Source organism: Leucoraja erinacea, chromosome 17, assembly GCF_028641065.1.
Source record: "Leucoraja erinacea ecotype New England chromosome 17, Leri_hhj_1, whole genome shotgun sequence".
NCBI lineage: Eukaryota > Metazoa > Chordata > Chondrichthyes > Rajiformes > Rajidae > Leucoraja > Leucoraja erinaceus.
In genome coordinates, this window is record NC_073393.1 from 30607368 (window position 1) to 30628453 (window position 21086).

The following is a 21086-nucleotide window of genomic DNA, read 5'->3' on the forward strand; positions in this document are numbered from 1 at the left end:
AGCATTTTTCTTCAGACATGAAAATGTATGCAAATGTTTTGTCATAAATGACAGATTTGTCAGATTATTTGTTGTTTAGTTTTATGATATGGGTGTCAAGGGTTATGGGGAGAAGGCAGGGGAATGGGGTTAGCAGGGAGAGATAAATCAGCCACGATTGAATGGCAGAGTAGACTTGATGGGCCGAATGGCTTAATTCTACTCCTTTCCCTTATAACCTTATGACATAATCCCCCAAAGCCCCCAAGATCCGGAATCAATAAAGCAACAAAGCTGGAATTGGTTAAAGGTTGAGGCATCCATCAGAAAATCATGGGATTTGGAGATTGGAGAATTACATCCAAGGCCTTGGGTGGTTAATGGATTGGAAGAACTGGAATGTTATGGGGAGAAGGCAGGAATGAGGTTCAGAGGGAAAAATAGATCAGCCATAATTGAATGGTGGAGTAGAGTCGATGGGCTGAATGGCCTAATTCTGCTCCTGTGTCATGGTCTTATCGTGTTGTGAAATTAGTGCTTGGGTCTTAAGATGGGGTGGTGGCAAGCTCTGTATTTGGCGGGAAGTGGGTTTATGTTAAGTGGGATATGCCCAAAAGAATGAAAGGTGATTACTTGACAGAGGTCCAAGTCCATCATTATATAGAGAAGACCCAGATACCACAAGCATGCCAAACAACGTCATTCCTCAGGGAATTTAATTCATCCCCCACAATACACTTAAAAAGTGCATGGCCCAGAGAATGGCATCAACCAGTGTTAGATCAACTAAGATCATGTGTGGCCAGGGTCACTTGCAGAGGTTCCTGATCAAATTTCCAAAGTGAGGCAAGTCGATCTGATAATAGTTACTATTCCCAAGGGGAAAGGAAATCAATATTTGTGTAATGCTGATAAGAAAATGTGACTTAAATTTCAGGGTCACTAACGTCTGGAAACTTAGGATAGTTTTTTACCATGATCAACCAAAATGCTTTTCTTTTCGTTTTGTTTTTCTGAACTAATCAGTGAAAAACGCACCATACATTTGGTGCTGTTAAAGTGTGAACATGATGACCTATTTTCTTTATGACTTGTAGTTTTACTGAATTTAGGTTGCTAACCAAAATTTCTGTTATATAATTGCCCAAATTGACTCCATTGTCCGAGGTGCGGACGGGAGATTCTGTGGCGGCAGGCGAGACTCGAGGATGGTCTGTTGCCTCCCTGATGCCAGGGTTCAGGATGTCACAAAACGACCAGAAAATCCTCGAGAGGGAAGGTGAACAGCCGGAAGTAGTTGTGCACGTGGGCACAAACGACGTTGGGAAGAAGAGGAAAGAGGTTCTGCATCGCGAGTTTAGAGAGTTAGGAAGAAGACTGAAAAGCAGGACTTCTAGGGTGGTTATCTCTGGATGGCTTCCAGTACCTTGCACGATGAGAGCAGGAACAGGGAGATAGGGGATCTAAATGTGTGGCTGGGGGTCTGGTGCAGGGAGCAAGGTTTTAGCTTTATCGACCACTGGGGTCTCTTCTGGGGTAGGGGTGACAAAAGCGATAGGTTACACCTTAACTGGAGGGGGGCCAACGTTCTGGCAGGCAGGTTTGTTCGTGTTGCACGTGTGGGTTTAAACTAAATAGTGGGGGGAAGGGATTGACAAATTGGGAGTATAAAGATGGAGTTAAAGGGGAAGTGAGTGCAGGAATAGTTACAAAAGACTCCTGAATTAATGGGAAGGAAAGTTTGTGAAGAGATAAGAGAGTAAGGTCTGGGCCAATAGTGAGAGGGGAGAGGAGAGGTGAATACTGAAGTCAAAGTGTAGTATATGAATGCACAAAGTATAAGAAACAAAGTGGACGAGGTTGAGACTCAATTAGAAATTGGAAAGTATGATGTTGTGGGAATTACAGAGACATGGCTGCCAGAGGGCCAGGGCTGGAAAACTGAATATTCAAGGGTATACGTCCTATCGAAAAGACAGACAGGTGGGCAGAGGGGGTGGGGTAGCTCTGTTGGTGAGGAATTAAATTTAGTCCCTTGCAAGGGGTGACATTTAAACAGGAGATGTGGAGTCAGTATGGATAGAACTAAGACATTGTAAGGGTAAAAATACCCTATGGGACTTATTTACAGTCCCCCACACAGTAACCTGGATATAGGGTGGAAGTTGAATCAAGAGTTAATATTGGCATGTTGTAAAGGTAATGCTACGGTTGTTATGGGAGATTTCAACATGCAGGTAGACTGGGGAAAATTCAATTCAATTCAACTTTATTGTCATTGCACAAATACGAGTATAGGTACAACGAAATGCAGTTTAGCGTCTGGGCATAGTGCAAGATAGTAGAAGTAAAATAAAAATACAAAATAAAAATAAAAATAAAAATACTGGTTAACAATGTGTGGATTGTGGATGAATTAAACTGGTACATAGGCAAATATCTGTATACAAATGGTGTTATTGAAAAAGCTGAAAAATCAGGTTGGTACTAGACCCCAAGAAAGGGAGTTTGTGGAGTTCCTCCGTGATAGATTCTTAGAGCAGCTTGTACTGGAGCTTACCAGGGAGAAGGCAATTCTGGATTTAGTGTTGTGTAATGAACCGGATTTGATAAGGGAACTCGAGGTATAGGAGCCATGAGGAGGTAGTGACCATAATATGATAAATTTTAATCTACAATTTGAGAGGGAGAAGGGTAAATCAGAGCTGTCAGTATTACAGTTGAACAAAGGGCACTAATAAGCCGTGAGGGAAGAGCAGGCCAAAGTTGACTGGAAAGATCCCCTAGCAGGTGTGACAGTGGAGCAACAATGGCAGGTATTTCTGGGAACAATGGAGAAGGTACAGGATCGGTTCATTCCAAAGAGAAAGAAAGATCCCAAGGGGAGTAAAGGGTGACCGTGGCTGACAAGGGAAGTCAGGGACAGTTAAAAAATAAAGGAGAAGATGCATAACATAGCAAAGATGAGCAGGAAGCCAGAGGATTGGGCAACTGTTAAAGAACAACAGAAGATAACTAGAAAAGGCAATACAGGGAGAAAAGATGAGGTACGAAGGTAAACTAGCCAAGAATATAAAGGAGGATAGTAAAAGCTTCATTAGGTATGTGGAGGAAAAAATTAGTTAAGACCAAAGTTGGAACTTGAAGACTGAAAAAGGTGAATTTATTATGGGGAACAAGGAAATGGCAGATGAGTTCAACAGGTACTTTGGATGCATCTTCACTAAGGAAGACAAAAACAATCTCCCTGTTGTACTAGTGGCCAGAGGATCTAGGGTGACAGAGGAACTGAAGGAAATTCACATGACAGGAAATGGTGTTGGGTAGAGTAAGACTGATGGGACTGAAGGTTGATAAATCCCCAGGGCCTGATAGTCTGCATCCTAGGGTACTTAAGGAAGTGGCTCTAGAAATTGTAGCTGCATTGGTGAAAAATTTCCAGTGTTCTATAGATTCTGGATCAGTTCATGTGGATTATCCCACTTTTTAAAAAAATGCTGGAGAGAGAAAACAGGGAATTATAGACCAGTTAGCCTGACATCGGTGGTGGGGAAGATTATAAAAGATGAAATAGCAACACATTTGGATAGCAGTAGCAGGATTTACGCATGGATTTACGAAGTGTAATCATGCTTGATTCTTCTTCTGGAATTTTTTGAAGATGAAACTAGGAAAATGGACAAGGGAGAGCAAGTAGCTGTAGTGTACATGGACTTTCAGAAGCATATGATAAGGTCCCACATAGAGATTAGTGGGCAAAATTAGAGCACATGGTATTGGGGTAGGGTGCTGACACGGATAGAAAATTGGTTGGCAGACAGGAAACAAAGAGTAGGGATTAACGGGTCCCGTTCACAATGACAGGCAGTGACTAGTGGGGTACCGCAAGGCTCAGTGCTGAGACCGCATCTATTTACAATATACATTCATGATTTAGATGAAGGGATTAAAAGTAACATTAGCAAACTTGCAGATGACACAAAGCTGGGTGGCAGTGTGAACTGTGAAGAGGATGCTATGAGGATGCAGGGTGACTTGTACAGGTTGGATGAGTGGGCAAATGCATGGCAGTTGCAGTTTAATGTGGATAAATGTGAGGTTGTCCACTTTGGTGGCAAAAACAAGAAGGCAGATTATTATCTAAATGGAGTCAAGTTGGGAAATGGGGAAGTACAACAGGATCTGTGGGATGTTGCGGATGTTGGGCGATCGTTTTGCCGAATACCTCCGCTCAGTCCGCAATAACCTACCTGAACTGCCATTGGCTCAGCACTTCAACTCCCCCTCCCATTCCCAATCCGACCTCTCTGTCCTGGGTCTCCTCCATTGCCAGAGTAAGCAACACCGGAAATTGGAGGAACAGCACCTCATATTCCGCCTGGGTTGCTTGTGTCCGGATGGCATGAACGTTGAATTCTCCCAGTTTTGCTAGCCCTTGCTGTCTCCTCCCCTTCCTTAACCCTCGAGCTGTCTCCTCCCATCCCCCGCCCTCGGGCTCCTCCTCCTCCCTTTTTCCTTCCTTCTCCCCCCCAGCCCCCATCAGTCTGAAGAAGGGTTTTGTCCCGAAACGTCGCCTATTTCCTTCGCTCCATAGATGCTGCTGCACCCGCTGAGTTTCTCCAGCATTTTTGTGTACCTAGGATCTGTGGGTCCTTGTTCATCAGTCAATGAAAGTAAAGGCCCTGTCCCACATACATGTCCTTGTCACGCAAATTACATGACCTCGTTGTTGCGTTGAGGCGCACGGGCATCGTGTGGCCGCGCGGGGCCGGTCCCACTGAGAAGCGCGGAGGGGTATGGAGTTGTGCGCAGTATCGCTCAGCGCTCCGAAATTTTGTAGCAAACGAAACCTTCGAGCACCACCGGCCTTTCGCGTAACTGACGGCCAAAGTGGGACAGACCCAAGACCCTGGCGCAACGCAACGTCTCACCTCCAACAGCAGCAGAAGTAGGCAGACGATCTCCGAGCTCGGCCTGGGGCTCAAGGCCGTTGTAGTTCGAATCAGCTTCCCAGAGCGGGGCCAAGAAAATTGAAGATAGACAAAAATTGCTGGAGTAACTCAGCGGGACCGGCAGCATCAAGTGTATCAAGTATCCTTTATTGTCATTCAGACTTTTCAGTCTGGACGAAATTTCGTGCCTTGCAGTCATAACATAGAATAAAATAACAAAACACACAGTAAACACAGATTTAACATCCACCACAGCGAGTCCACCAGGCCCTCCTCACTGTGATGGAAGGCAAAAGTCTTAAAGTCCTTCCCTCCTTGTTCTCCCTCCGCGTTGAGGCAGTCCATGTTGTGACCCCGCCGGGTGATGGTATGTAAATCCCGCGGCTGAATCCGTGCTCCGCGAACGGGCCGGTTCAAACTCCAGTCCAGCGGACGAAGCTGTTATTGCAGGAGCTCCGGAAAAACAGGTCACCAACCTGGGACCTGCGAGCTCCCGACAATGTCGTCCACTGGGCCCGCGGCCAAGCCTCCGAGGCTCCGAAGTCAGGTCGCCAACGCCGCCACAGCCCCGAAGTCGGGTCGCCGCCGCCGCAACGCCACCACAGCCCAGATGTCGGCCTACCTCGCGTTGGTAAGTCCTGGCAGGCTCTGCCTCCGGAGCCTCGATGTCGGTCCCAGTTGGAGGCCGCCAGCACCGCGATTAGGTCTCAGCGCAGACGGAAACGGGGATACGACAAGAAAAGGTTGCATCCCCCCGAAGGAAGAGACTAAAACATGTTTCTCGCACCCCTCCACACATACACAACTAAATTAAACCGAAATAAACTGTAACAACGGGACAAAAATAAAATAAAAAAAGAAAAGACCAACGGACTGCAGGAGAGCCGCAGCTTCTAGGGCAGCACCGCCACTTCTGGATGTGACCCTGGAGAGAAGGAATGGATGACGTTTCGGGTCAAGACCCTTGAAGAGTCTCAGAGATGCTGCCGGTCCCACTGAGTTATTCCTGCATTTTTTGTCCATCTTCAAATGACGTCATGCACTCCAGACGGTTGTGCGGACGCATGAAGTTGCGCGTGGGACCGTCGCGCCTCAACGCGACCACGAGGTCGCGTAATTAACGTGCCAAGGACACGTAAGTGGGACAGGGGCTTAAGCATGCAGGTACAGCAGGCAGTGAAGAAAGCAAATGGCATGTTGATCTTCATAACAAGAGGAGTTAAGTATGGGAGCAAAGAGGTCATTCTGCAGTTGTACAGGGCCCTAGTGAGACCACACCTAGAGTATTGTGTGCAGTTTTGGTCCCAATTTGAGGAAGGAAGTTCTTGCTATTGACGGAGTGCAGTGTAGGTTAATTGCCGGGATGGCAGGACTATCATATGTTGATCGAATAGAGCGGCTGGGCTTGTATACTCTGGAATTTAGAAGGATGAGAGGATTCTTATTGAAACATATAGGATTATTAAGGGTTTGGGCACGCTAGAGGCAAGAAACATGTTCCCGATGTTGGGGGAGTCCAGAACCAGGGGCCACAGTTTAAGAACAAGGGGTAAGCCATTTAGAACGGGGATGAGGAAAAACCTTTTCACACAGAGAGTTGTGAGTCTGTAGAATTCTCTGCCTCAGTGGGCGGTGGAGGCTGATTCTCTAGATGCTTTCAAGAGAGAGCTAGTCAGAGCTCTTAAAAATAGCGGAGTCAAGGGATATGGGGAGAAGGCAAGAACGGGGTACTGATTGTGAATGATCAGCCATGATCAAATTGAATGGCGGTGCTAGCTCGAGGAGCCAAATGGCATACTCCTGCACCTATTGTCTATTGTCCATTGAAACTACATTACAATATGGGACAGGCGGTCACGGTAGCGCAGCGGTAGAGTTGCTGCCTTACAGCAAATGCAGCGCCAGAGACCCGGGTTCGATCCCGACTGAGGGTGCTGTCTGTACGGAGTTTGTACGTTCTCCCCGTGACCTGCGTGGATTTTCTCAGAGATCTTCGGTTTCCTCCCACACTCCAAAGACGTACAGGTTTGTAGGTTAATTGGCTTGGTATAAGTATAAAATTGTCCCGAGTGTGTATAGGATGGTGTTAATGTGCGGGGATCACTGGACGGTGCAGACCCAGTGAGCCGAAGGGCCTGTTTCCACATTATATCTCTAAACTAAAAATATGCCTTAAATTCTGACTTTGGGTTCCATTGGTGTTAAATTCTGATCCGTTAACTACAAAAAAAACTTTTTATTTTATTTTTTTAATTTTAAGCTGCAGCAAATCAACTCTTGATATTCAGAATCAGTATGGAGGAAGAGCATTCAGTTACTTTTTACATACCAGTGATCTGTTTTTATTTTAAATCACTCGATAGAACAGTTTTTAGAGAGCTTCAAAGCCTTTTAGTTATTTGCATTGCTTATTATATTGTAAAAACGCTATTTTAAATTAAAACTTGTAAAGTATGCTAGTTTTAAATATGTAAAATAAAATTGATTACAACTAGAATATATAATTTAAGATGTTTTCCTCCACAGAATGCAGTGGTTTTTCACCTCCTGTTACTGTGATCCTAATCATCTTTTTGTGCCTTGAGGCATTTCTGTTTCTTACATTCACATCGGTAATGTTTGGCACACAGCTTCACTCAATATGCAATGATGAGACGGTAAGATTTTATTTTAGTGATTTTTAAACTTTTGTTTGTTTCTTTTATTTGGAGAAGCCACGTTAAATATCAGCAAACGGAGAACCTGGGTCAATGTTTATTTTGGCATTATGCTAAAAAGATCCTGGATAATTACCCTTTTGCCTTCAGCTTTTTTTCTTTTAAACATTGGTCCAATCACACAAATTAAATCTGAAGCACCGTTTTACTATGTAGGTTTTCAAAGAACAGTGCTTTTCAATGACATTTTCAACAACTTTGGTGGTAATTCGTCTACTATAGAACAAGAGCCTAAAACAAAATCCCATTGAATAGAAACATGATTATTTGCTAGACAAATTAGAATTGAGTTGTATTTATACCCCACCTCTTTAACATCAAACCCTGCTCCCTCTCTCCCTGCCCTTAAAACCACCTCTGCCTTCAAAAAAAGAAACACAAAATGGAAAGTCAGGGTGTGGTGTAGATTAAAAATTGGTATCCATTCAATGGCTGTGCCCCCATTCAAATTCCAAGTGGAGATATATACAAGATGTAGACTAAAAATTAACATCTAGATTTAAGTGCTGAGCAATTTAGTCCAGGCAATGATTCTGCAACATGTGTGCTTCTGCAACACATGACCTTACAAAATGAAGAAGAGCATTGCAAAATCTATCTGGTTTTCAATTGGCTTTGTTTTGTCATTTTGAGTGTTAAGCAAATGGTGGATTTTAATTGTGTTCCACAGCAAAATAAACTCTTTCCATGATATTGTGATATTTGACAAGGTACATAATCATTCCAACTTTTTGCTTGTTGAGCTTCACTGCCATGGTCCAGACAAATGTAAAAACTGAAGATCAATGCTTTCCCTTGGGTAATCACAGGAGCACATTACATCAGTTCTGAAAAATGCATTTACAGTCCAGTTTCACTTCTCCATGGGAAATTGATTCACTTAGCCACATTCACCCCCATTCCGAATTATTTTAGTGAAGAAGGGAGTGAGGAAATAAAAGTAAAGTTGGAGTGTTTGAAATATTTACCCACAATATAATCACACTTAATCAATATAAAATTGTGTTTGTTATGCAGGAAATTGAACGATTAAAAAATGAAAAGCCTACATGGGAAAGGAAACTACGATGGGAGGGAATGAAGAATGTTTTTGGAGGGCAGCCTTCATTTCTATGGATTAATCCTTTCTCAGGCATTAGAATAAGGCGACTCCTTCCCAGACCAATGAAGGGTGGACCAGAATTTGCAGTTTGAATCTAAGGAAGAACTTTTCTGCAAAAGTAAACTTTCTAATATTAAAATTAGCACAAGACTTTGTTCCTTTCTACTGTCTGCCTATATGGTACTATGGATTAAATAACTGCTGCCTGTTAAAATTGCACATAGTAACCTAATTATGAGCAAATCTAGTGAAGTCTGGAACTAGCAAACTGACAGAGAATTCCATCGGCTGTCATAAAAATGGATTGCAAAGATTAAACTGCAGCTTTGAATGGACAGTTACATGTCCTGACCCTCTACTGTACAAACCATTGCATAGTTTTTCATTTTGTAGTATTGCATCAATGTACTATTTGTGGCATAATCACAAACAAATTGGATGTATGTTGATTTAGTGACATTGCTTAAGAATGTTTTTAGCATAAAAATTGTAATCCATTCTACTTAATTCATTTAGCATCCATCAACAATAATTTTCAGGTTCTATATTTACCATTTGTTACATGAGATAAAACACAGTTGACATTGAATAATTTCTTTATCTGTTTTTATATTTTTTATATATATAAAAAGGAAGGGGAAACTTTATTTTTTCAGTTCATATGTATTTGTTTTTTAGTTTCAGGAAAGTTTAATTCCCTTTGACTGTGGTATGGGTGTGCACTGTTATTTTAAAATAATTCAAAGTTTACCTTGAACATAATCACATTTTCACTTTTATTTATTGCTTTGTTAAAATACACAGACAGATGAATTGTAAGTAAGATTGTTGGTTATTTCTGAAATTGATATGAACTATCTTCATTACAAATCGTCTCACATAGTTAATGTAGAATGAATGTTTAGTGTATGGAACAGAATAAAAAGTCAATGTTTTTAATTCTCTGAAACATCAACCTTAGTTGAAAACAACATAGATGCAATGACTTAATTTTGTTATTGCTGATCCTTACTATTCATTTACAGTTCAACCTTGATAAGAGTTAGCAGATTTTTTGTGATCTAATGGATGAAATCTGTTTTCTGGAATCTTGATCAGCAAAAGGTATGATCCTATCTACCGGCAGGCTGTGTGTTAATTTTTTAGATGTTCCAAATTCCTTTCACTCTCAAACAAAACTATCAGACTTTATCTGGAGGTAAAATAATATTAAAGTTTGATTTCTGCTACTAAGGTGAAGCATTTATTATATAAACTACTCCCCATATGATATGATGTATTGAAAAAGTATATGGAGGTGCTAGCATTACACTAACAGAATGTAGTGGCACAGTTTGAGCATTAAATGTCAATTGAACGTCAATTATGATTTAAGAGTTGAAGGGTCCTTTTTATCAGAATTTGTGTGTGTGTGTAATTTATTTTGTCTTAGTTTGCTGCCACACTTTACAATGCCATATTCCATATTTCTGATGCTGTTTCTGGCACATACATTATGTTATGGCTTCACAAAATGCTAAAAGTCTAAAAATGCCTTACATTACCTATATGGCAGGATGATGTTCTAAAGGGAGAAAAGGATAATAAAAACAACAAAAAGACTAATAAGTTTAAAATTAAGATGGATGATTGAGGAAAAACAGTAGCTGCAATCACTTTCAAGTTATTACTAAATAGATTTGGGTCAACATCATTGGACCTTTGAAAATACCGTCAACCAGAATCATTTATTTACTGTGAGACGAAACCTGGAAATATTCAAGTAATGCTGCTAGAATGCATTTATAATTCATGTTTACCAGCCACTGGTTAATACCAAAGTTAATCTAGTGAAGTGTAGCCCTGGAGGAAAATGCAGCCAAAATAAAACAAAACAAAGCAAAGCGAGCATGCACACACACACACACACACACACACGTGCATTTTGATTGAATTTTATCTGTGCAGTTAATTTTTTTTTTTTTTTAATTTATTTTTATTAGAAGCAATTTTACAAAGAAAGAATGATCGACATAACAGTTATACGATTTTCGTATTGCTTCAGTTTTAACATTTTATGAACCAGTAACTAGATCGGGAAAAAAGAAAAAGGAAAAATGGGAAAGAAAGAACAAATGAGAAAGAAAAGAAAGAATTTCAAGAAAAACACGAAAAAGAGAAAAAGAAAACGGCAGAACTAACGAAGGAGTGAAAGAAGCGGAGCTATATCCCATGGCCCTTCCATACGCCCGCTCACCCGACCCTAGCGTCGGTTTTGAGTTTGTGTTCAACCATTATGTTGTTAAAGAAATTCAATAAAAGAAGACCATATTATTGAAAATTGATCTGGTTTGTCAGTCAAGACAAGCCTAATTTTTTCTAGATGTAGTGTCTCGGTCATTTCTGTGATCCACATCTTCACTGTGGGGACTATTATCTTTTTCCAGAATTTAAATGCAATAAGTTTTTTTGCAGTTATTAAACCATAGTCAAGGAAGCGTCTTTGAAATATCGTTAGATTAGGGCAGCGCTCTGACATTCCTAATATTATTAGTTTTGGATCTGGCTTCAATTGTGTTTTAAGTGTTTTAGAAATAATATTGAATATTTCTGTCCAGAAGTTTTGTATTTTTATACAGGATACAAAAGAATGAGTTAGGGTGGCTTCTTGAAAGTGACATTTATCACAAAGAGGAGAGACAGTTGAGAAGACCTTGTTCAATTTGGTCTTTGAGTAGTATAACCTATGCAATACTTTAAATTGTATCAGGCAATGCTTGGCAATTAAAGAACGGTAGTGTATATATTGCAGGCTTTCCTCCCATATATCTTTCGAAATGGGTAAACCCAGTTCGTCCTCCCATGTTTGCATATAAATCTCAGAGGATGGGGTGTTAATATTTAAAAGGGTGTTACAAATGTAAGTTATCAACTTGTATCTGCATGTCTATTCAAACAGTCGTCTAATATATCTGGACCCATAAGAGGACAGTCTTGTGTATATGTTTTCACGTAATCTCGGATTTGGAGATATCTAAAAAAATTATTGGCATTTGTCATATTTCTCCTGTAGTTCTTGAAAAGAGGAGAGAGTCCCCTTCTTATAGAGGTCTCCCACAGCATTGATTCCCAGGTTCTTCCATTGAACAAACACCATATCTAAAGTAGACGGTTTAAACAAGGGATTATTTGCAATAGGAAGAAGGAGAGACAGATTTCTCAATTTAAGACTGAATTTCAGCTGTTTCCAGATATGGACAGTATTATGTATTATCGGATTTTGCTCATACGTTGACTTATTCAGATGTATTGGAGATAGGAGGATCGAGCCTATTAAAAAAGGCAAACAATCTACCCTCTCCATTTTTAACCAGTTTACATGTTGACATGTATCATCCAACCAGAAATGTATATTTTTTAATGTAATTGCCCAGTAGTAAAAAAGAAAATTAGGTAGAGCTAATCCTCCATTTTCTTTGGATTTGCACAGTTAAGAACCTTCTTTCGTATCTGGGCATCTATGTCTTCGTCGCTATGACTAAGTGCTCATCACACATTATGAGTTAATGATAAATAGTGCAATAATCTGAAGGATATCGTTGAAATTGGAAAAGCAATCAATTAATCACTATTGCCCACTTTCTGTGCTTTAGCCAACTTTCTACCCATGCTTTTAAAAGAGTAGTTTTAGTTTTAGAGATGCAGCGCGGAAACAGGCCCTTCGGCCCACCGAGTCCGCGCCGGCCGTGATTCCTGTACACTAGCACTATCCTATACACTAGTGACAACTTGCAATATTTTACCAAAGCCAAGTAACCTACAAACCTGTTCTACCTTGGGATGTGGGAGGAAACTGGAGCATCCCAGGGAAAACCCCACGCTGTCACGGGGAGAACGTACAGACAGACAGCACCCATAGTCGGGATCCAACCCGGATCTCTGGTGCTATAAGGTAGTAAAGGGCCTGTCCCACGAGCATGCGACTCCATGCGGCAAGCGCGACCTAACATGGTCGCTTGAGCCGTACGGCCTCGCGGGGCCGGTCCTACTTCGATCGCCGGAGCCGTATGAAGTTGTGCGGAGCTGGTCCTGACATCGCGCGAGGCTCCGAAAAACTGACCGTTCAAAAATTCCACACGGCAACGGCCTGCCGGCCCGCAGCCGCCTTGACGCCGTACATCACGCGCGAACTTCCCGCGGACTTCACTCGAACTTCATTTCACTCACTCGACCTCCGCGTGGCCCCCGCTTCTGGTTTGGTCGCGCTTGCCGCATGGAGTTGCACAGGCCCTTAACTCTACCGCTGTGCCACCTTGAGGATCTAGAATATTATAACACTTCCTTAGTTTCTGAAGTAACAGTTAGTTGCTTTCAATGCGATGGTTTGTTTTTCATTAGCTGCCATGTGATCTCAGCACCATACTAGACATAGTTTGAACCTTCTGTGGAAGAAAACTTTTACTTTACTTTTCTTGGTAAAACAGATTAGGAATATTAATGAAGAACATCCATTCCTAAGAAGAGTTTTTTTTATGTTTAAAACAAAATTCCTTAATCTCGACCAAAAGTTTCCTCGGTGCTAACAGTTGTTGGAACATTAGGCAAACCTTGGTGTCAGTCCTTTCAGGGAGTTGATCCCATTTCCATAGTGCCATTCAGATTATTAAAGAATAGTTTGGAAGGGCATGCAACAGTGACTGCTTTAGATCGCATGTGACCTTGCATGTTTTTGTCTTAATTTTTATTTTGCGATAGCTGACGATTTGGGCAAGCGGTGGCATAGGGCGTTCGTGACCCTAGTGAATAGGTCAAGCAACTGCATCTGATGAGCCACCAAGATCAAATTATTGTGAAGCTAACAGCTTGAGGGGGAACGATGAACGCCAAGCAAAATCGGGTTCAGAAAGATAAAGCAAATCAGAGGAGAAAGGGCAATAACTTCTATTTAACTTTTCACATTTTTCACTATCCACTGACAATATAGAAAGAAGGAATGAGACTTGTTATTTAATTCTTATTTTTTAATCTGAGGGATTTATGGGCAGTAATTGACAGTGATCTTTAATCACAAACCACTGCCTAACCGGGTTCAATCCTGACTTCAGGTCTGTGTGGAGTTTGTATGTTCTCCCCGACACCATTTGGGTTTCTTCCAGGTGCTCCAGTTTCGTCCCACGTTCCAAAGAAGTGCAGATTGGTAGGTAAATTGGTGGCTATAGATTGCCCCTGTTGTGTGGTGGAATCTGTGGAGAGTTGATGGAAATGTGGGGAGAATTATTAAAAAGCAGGATTAATGGTTGATGGTTGGCCCAGACTTGGTGGATTGTGGGCCTGTTTCCGTGTTGTAAATTTCCATCTCCTTGATGACTCTTGGCACAAGGCTGTGTGGTCAATTCCCTGCTCTATTCACTCCAAACCCATGACCAGGAGTTAAACATATTTCTAACGTCATCTGCATATTTGCTGACGATTCCACCGTTAATGAACAAATCACAGGATGTGTGAGAATACAAAAGGGGCATCCACGATCTGATTGCCAGAACAACTATCTAACAAGGAACTGATTGTTGACTTCAGGAAGGGAAAGCCGAGAATGCATGAGCCTGTCTTCATCGATGAGATGGCAGTCGACAGAGTCAATAGTTTCAAGTTCCTGGATGTGTATATCACTGAGGATTCATCCTGGCTCTAGCATATTGATGCCATCACAAAGAAAGCTCATTAATGCCTAAACCTCCCAAGAAGTTTGAGGAGATTTGACACGTTGACGAATACTTTATCGAACGTGTACAGTAGAAAGCATACTGACTGGTTATATCGTTCAGTAACTCGAATGCCCAATAACTTTTAAGATTGCAGGAAATGGTGGATATTGCCTGGTCCATCATGAGTATGAGTAGCCAACCATCGAAGGGAGGCATAGGAAGAGCGCTTCCTCAAAGAGACAGCATGTGTAGCAAAGAACTGCAGCTGCTGGTTTAAATCAAAGGTAGACACAAAATGCTGGAGTAACTGAGCGGGACAGGCAAAATCTCTGGAGCGAAAGAACGGGTGACGTTTCGGGTTCAGCCTTCTTCTCGACCCGAAATGTCACCCATTCCTTCTCTCCAGAGATGCTCCCTGCCCACTGAGTTACTCCAGCATTTTGTCTTTACCTGTCAGTGTCCCATTTACTACATGCCTTAATGCTGTTTATTTAGTTTAATTCAGCAATACAGCATGAAAACAGACCTTTCAATGACCTCACGCTAGTTCCCTGTTATCCCACCTTCTCATCCACTCCCTTCACTGAAGGGGCAATTTCAGTCCAATTAATCTACAAATCCGCATGTCTTTTGGGATATGGGAGGAAACCCACACGGTCACAGGGAGAAGGTGTAAATTCCACACTGAGCACCAGAGATCAGGATCAAAACCAGGTCTCTGGCACTGTGAAGCAGGAACTCTACCACTTATGTCCTATATTCTGAATGCATAATAATACAAATCAAATTGTTAGGAATACAGGTACACCCCCAACTTGTGTAATTTGCGGCTGGCGTAAACTCACACTTACATAAGTAATACTTTAATACTAAATACTTTTTTCCACGAGTAGTAGCTCTACTCAATAATCAAAATCTATAACCTCCTTTTGCTCTGGTATTTTACTTAATTCACATGTTTAATCAATAATGTTTTATTATTAATGTTTAATATTTTATGTGTCATTCCTTACTGTCACTGTCATTGTCACTTGCGGGCAGAGCACTAAGGCAAATTCCTTGTATGTGAATACTTGGCCAATAAACTTATTAATACATTCATTCATTCACTTATTCATTTAAGCCCACTACTTTATTTCCAAGTTGCACGTCTCAGTAGCAGTGTGCTACTGTGCATGCAGCCGTTTCTGTAAGCCATCAGCTGTTCTCGCGGATGTGGACTTCACGCCGGAGCTCCCAGGTGGATTCCAATTGGTACTACACTGTACAAATAGTAAATTTACACATGCACAGTAGCACTTCAGTTTCTGACTTGCACAACATCTGACTTGTGGAAGGGTCCTTGGGACGTAGTTCTTGTGTAAATCGGAGAGAGCGTCTGTACTAAAAATGCTTTGATTCATTTCATTTTTTTACCATGCCTCACTATACCTATTAAGCCTGCAACCTATATACAGCAGACGTTGCTACTAATTCTAGTAATACCCTATATTAGTTATTGGCTTTCCTCTACCCTGCACTTTTGCTGTTTTACTCATTGTCAGCCAATTATTGCTGCAGCTGTTCCCAGTTTCATGTGATGCTGACATTCTTCTGTTGATAATTTTATGTTTTGATGGTTTAGCCATTTAAACATATTGTTTAAACCAGAGTTAAAATGCACTTGGAAATCTTAATTACTGTAATTTGGATTGTGCCATGATTAAACCTTAAATACTTGTCAAAGTTTGAAGCTGCATTTATTTTATTTTTTAAAACCTGTTCTGTGTAAGTGATCATATTGATGGAATGTTTGCACTAAACATAATTGGTTTTGAATTTTTTTTAACTCTTAATACAGCCTTTTTTAGCCATTATCAGATGAAGATTCATTAATAGATCAAGGAATAGTTCAAATCACAAAGTTCCTAATAGTCAAGTCAAGTTTTATTCGTCACATACACATATGAGATGTGCAGTGAAATGAAAAGTGGTGAATTTTGTGATAATGAAAGCTTAAATGTAGACTTTGCTACATGTAAATCCTAAGGTACCTGCACATGATTTTTGTGAGGTTAGAGTTCAGTGTATGAATATATGATATAAACAGTTGTCTGCTGATCTGATTCTGGATGGGATTGTTTAGATATAGGTAAAGAACTGTCTAAAGAAATTGTATCAAATTAAGTATTGGAACAATGTATCATTTTGTTCATTTTGTTTTATGGTAATATTTAGAGAGGCAGAATGAAGTCAAGATCCCATGTAACTTGAATGGAGACCAGTGGAAAGAACTCATGGCACTAATTTGCCTGGGGTTTTGTTGATAAAATACCTAGAACAGGAAAGCAAAGTCATTTGAATCACAAAACGCCATTAAGATTGCACATTCAATCTAACCGGAAGGTACTTTTCTTTTTTGTTTAATAACAGACCTGCTTTGCCTTATGCTTTAATGCCGTTATTCTTGGTTGCAAAACTATTGTAATGTAATTACCATAACGTATTTATGGAATCAATTTTGTTTGTTGGACATGTCATATTCCTCTCTTTGGAGTAAATAATCTTAAAGAATGGATCGACATGGCTTATATCTTATAGAAACATATGAAATTCTCAAGGGATTGGACATGCTAGATGCAGGAAAAATGTTACCGATGTTGGGGGAGTCCAGAAGCAGGGGTCACAGTTTATGAATAAGTGGTAGGCCATTCAGGACTAAGATGAGGAAAAAAATGTTCAGACAGGGAGTTGTCAATCTGTGGAAATCTCTGCCACAGAGGGCAGTGAAAGCCAATTCACTGGATGTATTCTGGACTGAGTTAGATATAGCTCTTAGGGCTAATGGAATCAAAGGGATATGGGGAAAAAGCAGGAAATGGGTACTGATTCTGGATGATCAGCCATGATCATATTAAATGGCGGTGTTGGGCCGAATGGCCTACTACTGCACCTATTTTCTATCTATGTTACTATGCAAGAGGCTATGTTGCTTTTTAACTATGTTAATTAATCAAAGGGATTGGAACCTCTTCCTGCTCTTTCTTCATTACTTATTATTTTACCTTTCTTTTCCTGTTATTTCCCCTTTCCCTGACTCCTCACTAGTAAGATGTTCCATGCATGCTCTTCACTCTCCAATATCTTGCCATTTTTTAAATTTCCGTGGGCCATACTGATGGCTTAAGCAAGAAAATGCTTCTTGCAGTTTTCATGTATGATTAAGAATCTGAGTCATTCAGAGAGCCTAGAAAAGCCCTTAAAGAAAAACATTGCACTGGATAGTGTGCCCAGTATAGCTGGGTGTCTATACGTGACTTGTGTGCAAAAATCTTTTATTTTCACAGTGATTAACAAACTGCTGAATTCTTTTCTTGATGGTAAATGTAACTGGCAGATGTTCTATGTATTCCACTCAATTTATTTTTTAATCAAATTTTATTGCCGTTAAATAGGTGCTTAAAAACTGAGAAAATTTGCCAACATGATACTAAAAACCTGTGCTTGCATAAATTACTATTTTTTGTTTTAATAAATGGAATTGAATGACCTGGAATTTATTCCAAGAGTATAATTTGGAAATTAGACTTGTTAAGGTGTAATCTTCTCTCTTAATTGTTCCATTGTCACATTAAATTTCCTGACCAATCTCGCTGGAAAGTGACCTTTTCATAGCAAAACATGGACATAAACCAAAATACCCAATGAATTGCCAAGGAATTGCAAAACATATACTTCACAGTCCTCAATTTAAAATGTAAATTTCATTTCTAATTTAACCATCATTTGTCCTTATACACATGCTGGAGAATTTGCAAATAAAGAAGCTGGAGAATTTGCAAATAAAGAAGTTATTCAATTTTTAATGTGACATTTATGCATTAAAAATATAGTAAAAGGAAACAGAAAGTACAGAGTGTAGCTCAATTGATGACCATTGTTTTAAATGCTGGCACAATTCTGCCTCTAAAAATCCAGTCACAATTTTGAGAGAGCCTTTCAGCAAAGACAGATACAGAAAGTTTGTGGCACTTTAGTTCTGGGTGCTAGTATTCACGGGTGTGACTTCATTCAAGCAGTGGGATTGAAAAATAGTTCACGAGGACATTTGCGAGCATTTGAGAGGATGTTGAATCTGTGGAATTCTTTGCCACAGAAGGCTGGGGAGGCCAGGTCAATAAATATTTTTAAGGCAAAGATAGATTAGTACAGGTGCCGGGGTTATGGGAAGAAGGCAGGAGAAGGGGGATAGGAGGGAGAGATAGATCAGCCATGATTGAATGGCGGAGTAGACTTGATGGGCCGAATGACCTAATTCTGCTCCTATTGTTAATAACCTTATTGTAGTTGTCACCTTGTCAAGGTGGAGAAGCTTATGTAGACCTGAGATCCTGAGAGCTATGCCGTCTGGAGCTGTGCTCCTGGTAGGGCCATCCATGGCAGCGAGTTTGAGGAAGAGGTCTCTGGCAAAGAAAAATCCAACCAAGACCTCAACGGTGGAACAGGCGGAGGTTGATGGCTGACCTTAGTGGAGCATCACAACGGCTGGGAAGGTGGATGAACGCTGCAGCAGAAAAGGGTCTCTGGTCGTCTTGGATTCCATGCCACTGGATCCCGACCCAGATCTGTCAAGGACCATGGGGTGGCTGTCTATGCACCAGTCTCCCCACGTTAAACAAAATCACGCCCTGGCATTCTCCATATAGGGAATTACACTCTGGCGACACCCATGGTCAGCCATGACCAAAGGGGGCCTAATAATTGTAGTTACAAATTATCCCCCTGAAATGCTGTGATCTTTGAGACTGCATAATGTTTACCAGAATGATTTCTGGGTTAGGGGATATTAGCTACAGGGAGCTGTTGGACAAACTTGGATTGTTTTCTCTGAAATGCTAGAGGAATCAGGGAGACCTGATAGAACTATATAAAATTATGAAAGGCAGGGATGATAGACATTCAGAACCTTTTCCCAAGATAAAAAAAATTCAAATATCAGAGGGCACAGCTTTAAGGTGAGGGGGCAAAGGTTAAAGGAGATGTGCAGGATGTCTTTTTACACAGAAGGTAGGGAGTGCCGGAAATGCCTTGCAAGAGGTAGTGGTTGGGTCAGATACGAAGGTGGTATTTTTGAGACTTTTGGAGAGGCATATGGATATGCAGGGAATGGAGGGATATGGATTATGTCAGGCAGATACAAATTGCACTTGGCAACATGTGTGGTACAGAAATTCTAGGCTGAAAGGCCTGTTCTTGTGCTGTACTCTTCTATGTTAATAGTTTATCTCCAATTTACCACACCATTTAAGATACATATCAGGTAATCTTGGAACATTTTACATTTGATTTCTATATACTGTATGTTACTAAAGTGTAAAGAAATGATAATGCTTGATCATGTTATTTGCAATCCGAGTATGCAACAGCTCAACACATATTTAATGGCAGTCATGATTTGTAGAAGTGCTTGCAGTAAGTTGGAAGAGTTTACATCAAGACATCGTGGAACTTCACCCAATTGTTTTTACAATATTTCCTGTTTGGGAATAAGGGTCTGAGCGAGCATAGACACAGAATGAGCTTGGATTAGACTGACAGGGCGCAGTTTATATTCTTCATTTCCAGAACCTGAAGATGGAGATGGCAGGGGAGTTTCTGGAGAGGCTGAAAATAAAAAAAACAAAGACGTTGTTAGCTTTTGTGATTTTTCTTATTATGGTAAATTGCTGCAGAGTAATTTAAATAAGCATGCTACAGTTCAGATATTGAAAATGTACGATTTCATTTTCAATTTCAAATGCAATGCATTAACAATTATTGATATTATTTGAGTACGAAGGAACTACAGATGCTGGTTTACACTGAAGATAAATACAAAATGCTGGAGTAACAGCGGGACAGGCAGCATCTCTGGAGAGAAGGAGTGGGTGGTGTTTCGGGTGGAACCCATCTACAGATTGAAAGTAGAGGTGGGGGAGGGGATAAACTGGAGATGAGAAAAGGCCAGTCTGGTGATGTGTTTCACCCATTCTCTACATTCGGGTCGGGTCTGAAGAAAAGTCCCGACCCGAAACGTCACCCATTCCTTCTCTCCAGTGATGCTGCCTGTCCCGCTGAATTACTCAAGCATTTTGTGTCTACATTAATACTATTTGATAAAATTAAACCACAGAATTATAGGATATTGTTGTTACAGGAAAAAAACCATGTTTGGTCAGACTCTGGTTAGGAGACTTACAGAGTTGAACTTGAATGGCTGGCGACATTCCAGATGATATCACTGTATGTTGACCTAATGGATTGTGAACAATACTGGTATGTCCAGAGTGTGAGTACTGTGTTACCTCTGCAGTAGATCCTGTGAGGAGATGAAGGTTACATGTCAAATTCATTATTAAAGGGAGGAACAATGTTCTGAACAAAGGCTTGGATAGCGAGTTGAGACACAAAAGTCTCCATTAAGAGGTCATTTCCAAGACATCAGATTGGAGACTACAATCATTTAAATTTGATCTCAAACATGTCCATGATGTATTTACATTAAACAATTGGAAGGTTGCATCTCTGAATCAAAACACAGTGGATGTGTTTATATTGATTTGTGGGAAATGGAAATGGATGTCATTGATAAAGACAGCATTTATCGTCCATTCCTATTTGCCCCTTGAACTGA

At 40.7% G+C, this 21086-nt stretch overlaps 2 protein-coding genes across 4 annotated transcripts in view; one reads left to right on the forward strand and one right to left on the reverse strand.

Moving 5' to 3' along the window:
- Positions 1-10113, forward strand: part of zdhhc7 (zinc finger DHHC-type palmitoyltransferase 7) — a 63448-nt gene extending 53335 nt beyond the window's left edge. For all 3 annotated transcript variants that reach the window (XM_055648912.1, XM_055648911.1, XM_055648913.1), the window contains 2 exons: positions 7458-7588; positions 8666-10113. In XM_055648912.1, the coding sequence (XP_055504887.1) occupies positions 7458-7588; positions 8666-8842 (308 nt within the window). In that variant the 3' untranslated portion in view covers positions 8843-10113. The remainder of the gene's footprint in view (positions 1-7457; positions 7589-8665) is intronic.
- An 8100-nt stretch (positions 10114-18213) lies between these two features.
- The window catches only part of LOC129705366 (hepatocyte nuclear factor 4-beta-like), a 63897-nt gene continuing 61024 nt past the window's right edge, over positions 18214-21086 (reverse strand). The window contains exons 9-10 of the mRNA XM_055648910.1: positions 20652-20771; positions 18214-20077 (exon numbers count right to left, since the gene is read on the reverse strand). Coding sequence (XP_055504885.1) covers positions 19938-20077; positions 20652-20771 — 260 coding nt within the window. The 3' untranslated portion in view covers positions 18214-19937. The remainder of the gene's footprint in view (positions 20078-20651; positions 20772-21086) is intronic.